Source organism: Nicotiana tabacum, chromosome 12, assembly GCF_000715075.1.
Source record: "Nicotiana tabacum cultivar K326 chromosome 12, ASM71507v2, whole genome shotgun sequence".
Lineage (NCBI taxonomy): Eukaryota > Viridiplantae > Streptophyta > Magnoliopsida > Solanales > Solanaceae > Nicotiana > Nicotiana tabacum.
The window spans coordinates 39008379-39019769 of NC_134091.1; the positions used below are offsets into that span (position 1 = coordinate 39008379).

The following is an 11391-nucleotide window of genomic DNA, read 5'->3' on the forward strand; positions in this document are numbered from 1 at the left end:
CAATGTATTAGTTTTGTTTAATATTTAACGAGTGAAATATGCATATCTTTTAAGCTTTTAAATTTAAATAATTTTTTTATCTTTTATATGTAATATTAAAAAAGGAAAAATAATTAATTTTTGAATAATTTTATCTATATCAATCAAAAAATATTTAAACGTGAAATACTGGTTATAGTTGCATAATAATCATTCATTATAAAAATAAAAAAAATATTAGAACAAACAAGGTTCTTATGGACTCTATATAAAATATTTCAACATCCTCACAAGCACGTGCAGTACACGTGACCAGACAACAGTGATTTTCATCACAAAAAGGCAAAAGCCGCACAAGGCAAAACCCTAAGCTAATATAACTAACAGTAGAAACCTCGGCCACTTCCCTTTCCCCTTTCCCTCTTTGTTTCACAGATCTTAGTATCAACAAAAATGGCGACAACAGGGAAGAAAACGAAGAAGACCCATGAGAGTATCAATAATAGGTTAGCTCTGGTAATGAAGAGTGGCAAGTACTCTCTTGGTTACAAGACTGTTCTCAAGACTCTCAGGAGCTCCAAAGGTTTCCCCTTTTTTCTTTTCTTTTTTTTTTTTGTGCGGAGAATTTGTGTCATTTATTGTAATTAAATAGGGAATAAAATATGGTTGGGAAATTGCAGGGAAGTTGATATTGATATCTAACAACTGCCCACCATTGAGAAAGTCAGAGATTGAGTACTATGCTATGCTTGCTAAAGTTGGTGTTCACCATTTCAATGGAAGTGAGTGTCTTTTCATCAATTCTTTAATTTTTATTATCTTCCAGTATTTGGGGTTGATTTATGTAGGCATTAATTCTGTACATTTTAGCAATTGAAAAATCTCAATTTTTTGTGTTTTTCTAACTCCAAGTCTACTTGATATACTATAAATTTGTTGATATGCTGAAGTGGAGGTGCTGAGACCTCTTTTAACTTATCATGTAGGGAATTTTTGTTTATTAGTAGGGATTTTAAGTTTTTAAGGATCTTAAAAGATGAGATCAGACAGTTCACTGAAATTTCATCTTTGTGAGATTGTCAAAATCAAAAGCTTTTCATTCAAAAGATTTAAATTGGAATTGAGATTTTTACCTGTCTTTGCATTTTGTTTTGCGAAAATGAAACGTAGGTAAGTGCTCAGTAGTTTATCTGCAACATAATGTTGGTGGGCTAGGGGTGCTGAGCAAGGGCGGTGTAGCATTTTAGGGACGGGTTCAATTGGACACATAACATTCGGCGCAAGCATAAATTTACTTATAAAAATCCACTAAAATTGCATCAAATAGTAGATATAAACCCATAGTTTTGAAAATATAATGGGTTCAATACTAAGAACCTTATAGGTTGAACCCATAGAGTTTAAATCTTTGATCCGCCTCTGGTGCTGAGCTCTATTAGTCAGTGCAATGTTGATATATTAAAAGTAACTTCTACTAAAAGTCGTACCTGGTATATCTTTGTTTGCGGAGGTATTGCATTTCTATGTCATTTCTTCAGAGATCGGAAGAGAATAATCAACGTTGCATTAGATAAGCAATTGGAGGCGCAGGGGGTTGGGGTTGGGGGTGCTGGAATGTTTTACCTGTCAGTGTCGAGTAACATTCTGTGATTTTGTTTTTAGACTAAAACAAGTATTTTGGTGACTTCTTATGTATATGTTCCTTTTCCGTTGCAACTATTTTGCGTGTAGACAATGTTGATCTTGGAACAGCATGTGGGAAGTATTTCCGTGTGTCATGCCTCAGCATCATTGACCCAGGTAAAGTGTGTTTGAGATCTTCAATTGCAGTTTTGTGAAATGTTATTGCGAGTCAAGTACTACAGGGAAGCTCTCAGTTTGGCTTACATGTGGTAATAATGTTGTTTCAGGTGATTCGGACATCATCAAGTCTCTTCCTGGTGATCACTAAGAGATATTCACCCGGTTTTTTTAAACCATTTTACTGAGTTGAGAAAATCTGTACTATCTTTTTATTCTTGTATTTCGGGGTTATACCAAAGATTATAGAGGATCTTGGTATTATCTAGTTATGTTGGTTTTATCATTTCTCCAGAAGTTATGAGGCCAGGTACATTATGGTTTATTCACAGATCAATTTTCCTTATACTACCATTTTGCATTTCTGAATGAGTTCAGTAGATTTTCCTGTCATTCCATATCTCTGTCTGTTTAGCTTCTTCGTTTGCCATTATTTGAGGTTCAGACTCTATAATGTGTGTACTATGGAGTACCGACAGATTATCTTAGCTGTTACATCAATATTGTTTCTGTGAAATCTTACCCTCTATTCACTTGTGGGATTACACTGGGTTTGTTGTTGTTGCCTTCTCCTGTACAAGGATTGAATCAAAGATCCAGAGCCAAGCCAAAACATACGGAGTACCAAGAGGTACTAACATTCTTGTCCATTGTCGAAACCTTCATGAACTTTTGTCATAAGCTTTTGAGGATCATAGTCCATCGACCCTCATCTCCCTCAGTCCCTTATATAACAAACGAAAAATGGTGGGGTAGTAACAGCAATAATACTTCATTGACTACATTGTTAAGGTTTCGGAGATCTTAATTAACTCGTGAAAATCTCTGCTCTGTAATTCCTACATCTAGTAGTATCATCTGTTGGTAGTATTCAAGTCATGTTTGGTGCAAAAGCTAATAAAACTGTGTTCAAATTTAGTAGTAGTACCTTTAATATGTTTATTTGTTGGGTAAGGGAGAATACCAACCTAAGTGAAGCCCAGTATTGTGACTTACACAAACAACCCTTAAAGTGGATGGTCTTGATTTTTTATCTCCGCTTGTTCCATGGGCAGAACTTTAAGTTTTAACACGTATTGCCTCTTGCTTGACCCGTGGGTAACACTTTTAACTTTTGAAGTTCATGGGCAAGAGGTGAAAAGTTAAAAGACCACCCCCAAATGAATTTAGCTAAACATTGAAAAAAAGAAGAGGAAGTATCAAGTATGATAATTCCCTTTCAGTAACTTTTTAAAATTTCCCTTTCAGTTAAAAAGAATAAGAATTGGAAGTTCATGCCTGTATTGTTTCCTTTAGCTTTCTTCTATACTTTTTATCCCGTTTTGCTTGATCAAACTTCTTCTTTCTATTGTTTCATTAGTCTCAAAAGTTTGATTGTAACTTAATTATTTGGTTCAAGGCATTGATTGAATTGCCGCAATTCTAAAATTCTATATTTTAAATAATCAAATTTTTATTTTAATTGATTTGAAGTCTTTTTACATATTTCCTGCTTTAATTACTTAAAAATATCTATTATTTTCTGTAAAATAAAAATATCAATAGTAAGTAATTATAGGTCTATAAATATGATTCTAAGGATGTGTTTGGTAAGAAGGAAAATACTTTTTAGAAAATATCTTTCAATTTTTTCATGTTTGGTTGGCTAAATGTTTTGAAAAATATTTTTAAACCCTCATCTCTACCCCCACTCTCCACCCACCACCCACCACCCCCCGTTGGTCACCCTCATTGCTACCACGGCCCCTAGACCCCCTCCTGCTATCGTCCTCCGCCCTTATCCATTTCGTCTCCCATAGTTTTTGCCTATATTATATATTTTTCAAAAAAAAAAATTCTGCTACTTATCCACAAACTAGAAAATAAGTAAGAAAATCACTTATTCTTTCATAAAATATTTTTCAAGAAAAATATTTTTCGTCATACCCAACACACTCTAAGTATCTGAATATTTTGAAACTCTAGAAAATAAATTGCTCAAGACTTTTAGTCGTATGTATTATTCAAATCTACTTGAAGTAAGTATTTATAACATATATACCAAGTTACCAACCTTAAAAGATTAAGGGCGTTATTAGAACTTCTTTTAAGAAGTTAAGAGGAAAACAAAATGGAAGATCAGTGTCAAAGGTTGAAGTCTTCCAAGTTTAGTGCCAGATAACCCGTTCAAGTCTCTGAGTAGACAACTTTTGCTTGATAATACCTCCTCCACAATTGGAGTAATCCAGCTTTTATAAACTTAATCGCGTGAATTTGTTGTTTACGTAACTCGTTTATCGCCTATCATCATCACCTTATTTAATTTGTGTTTTGGCTGATTGATTATTCTAGCAGCTTATGCAACTAATATTTAAAAATATTGAAACCCCTAATGATTGTTTGCTTATGTTTGACTGATTAATTAGCTTATAATAGTCTTTATAAAGAAACATTTTTAAAAAACCCTGTGACGTTCAGCTGAAATTTGTTGGGATTAAAAGAATAATATAAGAGCTTTATTTGGCTGGTGGCTACGACACTTGTCTTAGGGACGATCTTTGTTGATGGAGTTGGGATCTCGTCATAGATTTTTGACGGGTTTAGAATTTGCTTTTTCTATCAAATTATTAGCTTGGTTTAAGGATTTTTTTGTTTTTGTGTGAAGAAACTGAGTTAAAGTAGGATTGAGAAATAATTAGATATTGCTCATTAGGATAGTGCGTAACACCAGATTCGGGCCAAAGTTAATATTAAAATGGATTTCTGCTGTGATAAAATTAAATTTTTTGTAAAATAGTGTTTATGGTCAAACCTTTGTCCCTTTGCTCCAAAATTAAATGTAACCTTTTCGTTTAATTTCTCTTATAAGATAATTCCTAAATTCTCTTGTACTTCGCAAAAGATACTGCTGATATTGGCTCATAGACGAGTCAGCTTTGTTACTCTGGAATTAAATATAGAATACCCAAACGTTGTCCCTGTTATTATGCCCAAATAAACAATTATTCTAGTGATTTTAGTTTAAATAATGAACTTTACTATATAATAGCAAAACTAGAAAAATCTTTAAATCATCAATAAACTCTTGGCAATGCCAATTACTGAAATATTAACAGGCAGAACTGAACCATAAGTGTCCTACAATCAGGCCAAGAAGGTGCCTAAACACGTGCCGCCCACGTGTAAACCTACATGGCTAGGTGTACACGGACATGCCACCTAATTAACACATTCTGTCAAATATATAAACGATACAAATTAAGGTTCATTTGTCTTCCTTTTATTTTGCAAAAAAACAACTATCCCAAGCCCCACTTCATTCTTCACTTTTAAAAATAATAATATTATATTATATTACTAGTACTAAAGTAGTACCATGCTAGAACTAGACTATCATCAATCATTGACATCTCATTATAAAAGTTAAAGTTAGCAGTTTCAAGATATTTTTCCAACTTTTTCTAATGATCTCTAGGTTGTTTTCCTAAAACTTCTCCATATATTATTTTCTATATTTATTATTATTATAGGGAGAAAGAGAATAGTAAGTGAAATATCAAGTGTACATTTTTTATCTCCTAGATTCTTGTCCTCCTTATGTAGGGATTATTGTTAAGGTTAGTCTGGAGTTTGTGCATTCAAATTCTTAATTAGCTTTACCATACTTCACTTGTAGTAGGCAAGTAATTAATATACTTAGCTTATTAGTAACTTACTTTAATTTCAATTGACAAGTTATTCAATAACTTGATGATGTCAGGCCGTCCTTATCTGTTAAATGAGTAGGAATAATATAATATATAGAAGAATATTATAAATACCATATATTTCAATATTTATATCTAACTATATTAGTTTATCATGATAAGTAATTAATTAGAGTGAGGATATACATCACATTGTATATAAGAATACGTGTCATTTGGTGTAAGCAGTAATTTTCTTTTACCATAGGCGAACTCCTCTTTGAACAAGACTAGTGCCCTCGTATCTTCTTAAAAATGCATATTAATCTCATGCTTCATTCTCTTGACCCTTAATTAGATAGTCACATTGTTTAATTACCTTCAGTAAATCCCGGAATAGAGTTTTACCATAGCCAAAAAAATCAAATCCAAAATTCCAAAATTCTCTGCTAACCCCACAAATCCCTTAAATGAATAGCCCAATCCCCGGAGATTTCATGAGCAAACTATTAGCTGTCACTGCCAAAATATATTTTTCCCTTTCTTCAATATATTCTTCTTTTCTCGATATTCCACCCCCCTACCCCACCTCACCCCCTTATATATATATACACACACCCCTCTCTTCACCTCAAAATCTCCATTACCCCATGCCATGCAAAAACCTTCATCACATCAAAAACCTCCAAATTCTCCTCTTCCCAAAACCCCTTTAGATTTTTCTCTTTTTTCTCCCATGCAATCATCAAAAAATGAACATTCACTAGGTTTGGCTGATTATGTTGGTGTTGAGAGCTATGTTGATTTAAAATCTGATTTGAATTTGGAACCCTATAAGTGGTTCAGCGGCGGCGGTGGCGGCGGCGGCTTCGAGAGAAGGGAAGAAGAGAGAATGGCGATGAAGAGAGAGAAGCAGAAGGAGAAAATAGAGAGAGAATATCCGCCGTCAATACCGTGGCTGTCGCACACGGAGAATTTGCCGACTTCACAAATGCCGTGGGTTATGAAGAGGTATTATACACCTGACGGCCGATTGATTATCAAAGAAGAGAAAGTAAAAAGGTTTGAGTATTTCGAGGCTCACCGTACTAATGGGCGATTAATGCTTAATCTGGTTCCATTAAACGACGACGTTTCGTGTTCCGACGACGATGATGATGTTGATGTTGATGAGTGTGTGAAAGAAGAAGAGAATTGTGATGATAGCGTTGTAACGGGCGGTTGTGATCGGGTAAAGGTTGATCGGACGGATGGGAATGAATCGGCATTGGTGAATGGTGGTGGTGCTCCGGTGATCGGCGGCGGTGGAAGTGGAGGAGGAAGCAAGTGTTCGAGTTTATTTACGTTTGGTGTAACTGTACCGGCGATAAGACCAGTTCATACATAACCACCCACCCACAATTGTTGACGTATCTCTTATGACAAAATAAGGCCTTTTTTAAGTGTTTTAAATTCTTTTTTTATTTAGTTCAAAAGGAACAAAAATCTTTTGTCTGGATTTTATTAATTTTTTATTAATTTAAATTTAAAATTTTGTTGTTTAATTATCCCTTTATGCTGCATTTCTGGAGTGTCGCTTAAGGCTACTGAGTAAATTATGTTAGGTGTATTTGGTAAGGCAGGAGTTTCTTATTATTACTTCAACTAAAACTTACACAATAACATTACTAATATTTAATATTTTCATAAAAACACTGTTATAATATTATTACTAATATTTATTATTTAAAATTTTCATAAAAACACTACTATGTAATTTACTAACTTTATTATCAATGTTTAAAAGATGATTTTTTGGCAGTTATTTTCTATCCTAACCAAATATGAAAAAAAATTCTGAAAATATTTTTCAGAAAGTTACATATGTTTCGAAAATATTTTTCCAAAAATGACTTTCATACCAAAGAAACTTGCTAGCCAACATAATTATAATATAAGAGATGTAAGAATTATCTTTTAATAATTTTATGAAATGGAAAATTAATCAAAAACTAAAATAAAACATCATATCTTAACTTCTCTATCGTCTTTCTTGTAATTACAGAAGTTTTAACATATGTCAGGCACATCAAAAAAGAAAAGAAAATGACGTAATCCAAATTAAGCTGATTCCTTGACTTTCATGCATGGTTGTGTCATTACCTGTAATGATTTATTCGTTTTTGTTTTTCAATTTCATGATGCCTCTGATAAATCTGATTATGTGAATCTTACTCTATTTAAATTTTGAATTTATTGAGTGGAGTCCTACCTGAATGATCTATGTTTTTCTTAAATTACACCTCCAGTTTTAGTTTAAATTTAAATAATGTAGTATCCTACCTTCTGGAATAATACAGTAATTAACTTCGAAATTCAATGAATATGGTTATCCTACTAAAAGGAACATTTGAATAATACAATTACCATATGACTTAAGATGACTATCTACGTATTCCCTTAACCATTAGAATTAATCTTTCTGCTCTGTTTTTCTTTTTCTTAATTTTATTTTTGTATGACCCGATAGGTCGTTTTGAGTACTAGCCCTTATTTTCGTGCTCCGAGACTTCTCATAGCTTCATTTGATGTTAAATGACTTGCGTGCGTGGTCTGTGTTGTTTTTCGGAAAATTTTTACGTGAAATTTTAAGGAAAATGTTATTTTTTTTTACTTTAAAAACAACTGGAGTTGACCACGGTCAATATTCTTGGTAAACGAACTCGGATTGGTGTTTTGACGATTACAGTAGGTTCGTATGATATTTTTTGACTTGTACGCACGTTTGGTTGGGGTCCAAGGTGACCCGAGCGAGTTTCTGCGCATTTTGTGAAAGATGTGAAAATGAGTTTTCAAGTTGAAATCTTGAGTTTTGATGATCGATTCTTGTTATTTTATGTTATTTTGATGATTTCAGGTAGCAAGCAAGTTTATATAATGTTATTACACTTGTGTGTATGTTCGGTTTGGAGCCTGAGGGGCTCAGGTGAATTTCAGATTAGTTACGGACCATTTTTGGACTTGTGAGATTGCTGGTTTTTCTTCTATTGCTCACTGCTTCGCGATCACAAATGAGAATTTTGGGCTGGGGGCTAGTTACTCTTCGTGAACGCGAAGCCTTGGGGGGATTATCCTTTGCGAACACGTCACACCCTTCGTGAATTCGTAGCTTTGGGTTGGGGGGGGGGGAGGTGGGGGAGTTGTTCATCGCGAACGCGATCAGCAGGCGGAGGCTTGGATGGGAATGCCTTTGCGAATGCGATGGGGACCTCGCGAATGCGAAGGACTACTGGGCTGCGTGCTTCACGAACGCGAAGAATACCTGACGCCCTGTTAAATGAAAATTCTAAGTTAGGATTTTGTCATTCTACAATATTTTTGAAACCTAGAGCTCGGCCTAGAGAGGATTTTGAAGAGATTTTCATCCTACTTCATTGGTTAGTGCCTTTTAATTAGTATTGATGTATTTTCATAAACACCCATTGATTTTAACCTTAAATCTATGAATTTCATGGTAGAATTAGGGGTTTTTGGTAGAATTTATGAATTTTGTAACATTGAGATTTAGACCTCAAATTGAGGTTGGATTTCGAAACAAATCACATATCAGGGCTCGAGGGTAAATAGGTAAACGGGTTTTGGTCCGAATCTCGAATTTTGACCAAGCGGGTCTGGGGTTGACATTTTTAATTTAGTTAAAGATTAAAATTTTTCACTCGTGAGTAGTTTTTAAAGTTTATTTTGAATTGTTTGAACTATATTTGGCTAGATTTGATTGGTTTGGAGGTTTGTTCTAAAGGAAAATTCATGGTTGATCATTCATTTGGTTGCGGGAAGAGGTAAGTATCGTATTTAACCTTGACTTGAGGGAATTAGGACTTTTTTTTAGGGAATTAGGACTTGATTGGTCTATTTGCTTCTTGATTTATGTGTGGGGACGTCATATATGCAAGGTGATGAGTGTATATACGTAGTCACGAGTTAAGCATGTGGATTGAGATATTTATTTATTGCCTATAATTATTTCAATTCATGCCTTAATTTAATCTATTTTATTATTTGTTAAATGCTTTAATTGTTACTTGCCTTACTTCTTAAATCAATGCCTTTATCCGTTACATGCCTTTATTTGCTAATTATTTTCATTCATCCGTATCTTTACTTATTGACTCCCTTTACTTGCTTTATGACTTTGTGTGTTGTTAGATAGCCACTTTTATCCGTTTTATGTCTTTGATTATGTAATTCTCTTATTGCATTTTATTTTGAGGTACGCCGTAGTTGATTGTTATTTGTACATTTATTTTATATTGTGTGGGATAGGGTTGCACGCCGCAACAGATAAGTATTATTGTGTGGGATCGGGTTACAACCGCAACAGATACTGGTGAAATATTATTTGGGATCGGGTTGCACGACGCATCGGATATTGGTATTACTGTATGGGATCGGGTTGCATATGTATATTTGTGTGTGTGTGTGTGTATATATATATATATATATATATATATATATATATATAATTATGGACCGGGTTGCGCACCGCAACAGAGAAAATATGTCATTTATATATATTTGTGGATCGGATTTTGCGCCGTAACGGAGAAGACATATTGACTGTTCTTAACCGTTGGTTCTGTATCCGTGTTGTATTGAGAAAATTGGGCTTTGATGTTATTCTTGGGCCTTTTGTTATATATTTTCTGTTCCAGTTTTCATATTATACTTGTTTTCTCTATTTTATTGTTATTTCATTTATACTCGTATAGGTTTATAGTGAGTGCCTTGTTATAACCTCGTCACTACATTGTCGAGGTTAGGCTCGGCACTTACGGAATATATGTGGTCGGTTGTACTCAATTATACATTTTTGCACTTCTTGTGCATATTATGGTATTGGTCCCAGCAGCAGTTAGTGGAGGCTTGCTCGGATGATCTTTTCACGGAGACTTGAAGTAGAGCTGCAAAACGTCCGCAGACCCTGAAGTCTTCTTCTTATTTCTTGTATTGCTATTTCATTCAGATAATTGTACTTTTATTTCAAACCTTGGTTGTAGTATATTATTTTACTAGACGGCGTAGTAGGATTTGTTATATCTATTTTGAAGTTCTATATTTTTTATTTCTTATTTAACTGCTTTTAAAATTGCTAAAATGAATAATGTGTAGCTAATGTTGGCTAGCCTAGCAAGTGAACGTTAGGCGCCATTATGACCCCGCATTGAGAGTTCGGGTCGTGACAATTTTATGGTTGGATGAAGACAAATATGTTTGTTTTCCTTGATCAAATAATTCTCTAATGTTTGAGAATTAAATGAAACGGATTTACTACTTTTAATTTACATTTTTAGGAATTAAAACATGTATTATTAGTTGAGGCACATTCAAGTTAGTCAGAAGTTATTTAGAAAAACGAAAATAAAAGTCTAACGCAAGATATATATATATCAAGATCAGCTTTGTTACGGATAACCTCGCTAACTATGGATCTACAATTCTACGAAACATTAGATTTAGCTTCTCCCGTGAATGTAGTCAAATTCCGCAAACAGTAATTAACAGCTAAGGTTACTCAAATTGAATAAGATGCATTTTCCAACTTTCAAAATAAAATGAATCTCACATTTTTAGAAGATGGCATCAAGATATCCTTTTTTACAAGATATCGCACCCTTTGAAAATTTATATATTGTGTATACTGGAGAAATTCTCTTCTGAGTTTGGTTAATAATTAGCAAATTACATGGAAAATTCTCCTCTGCAGAATTTGCCTGCTGATCATCTAGTTGCACTTCATATAATTGTTGTAAAGAAATTAAATGTCTATCAATTCCTGTTGAGGAGTCTTCTTTCCATGTATTTAGCAACACACAGATGATTATGTCAAACCCTCCGCACCATATTCAAATATGTTGAGTATTGAGATTTTGATGATTAACAAGATTTGTTCAGATGAAATGTTATAATT

The 11391-nt window shown here is 33.8% G+C and overlaps 1 protein-coding gene across 1 annotated transcript; it reads left to right on the top strand.

Annotated features, from left to right (window-relative positions):
- The first annotated feature begins 343 nt into the window (after positions 1-343).
- LOC107771134 (large ribosomal subunit protein eL30-like) lies at positions 344-2144 on the top strand. Its single transcript, XM_016590463.2, has 4 exons — positions 344-562; positions 660-761; positions 1711-1779; positions 1890-2144. Exons 1-4 carry the CDS (start codon positions 433-435, stop codon positions 1928-1930), a joined length of 342 nt encoding a protein of 113 aa, XP_016445949.1. The 5' UTR covers positions 344-432; the 3' UTR covers positions 1931-2144.
- Positions 2145-11391: the final 9247 nt, after the last annotated feature.

Excerpts from the sequence above, each read along its gene's own strand:
- LOC107771134 (XM_016590463.2), top strand. The coding sequence starts at position 433 with ATGGCGACAACAGGGAAGAAAACGAAGAAGACCCATGAGAGTATCAAT. Across the intron at positions 762-1,710 it reads TGTTCACCATTTCAATGGAA|ACAATGTTGATCTTGGAACA; the intron begins GTGAGTGTCTTT and ends TTTTGCGTGTAG. Across the intron at positions 1,780-1,889 it reads CCTCAGCATCATTGACCCAG|GTGATTCGGACATCATCAAG; the intron begins GTAAAGTGTGTT and ends ATGTTGTTTCAG.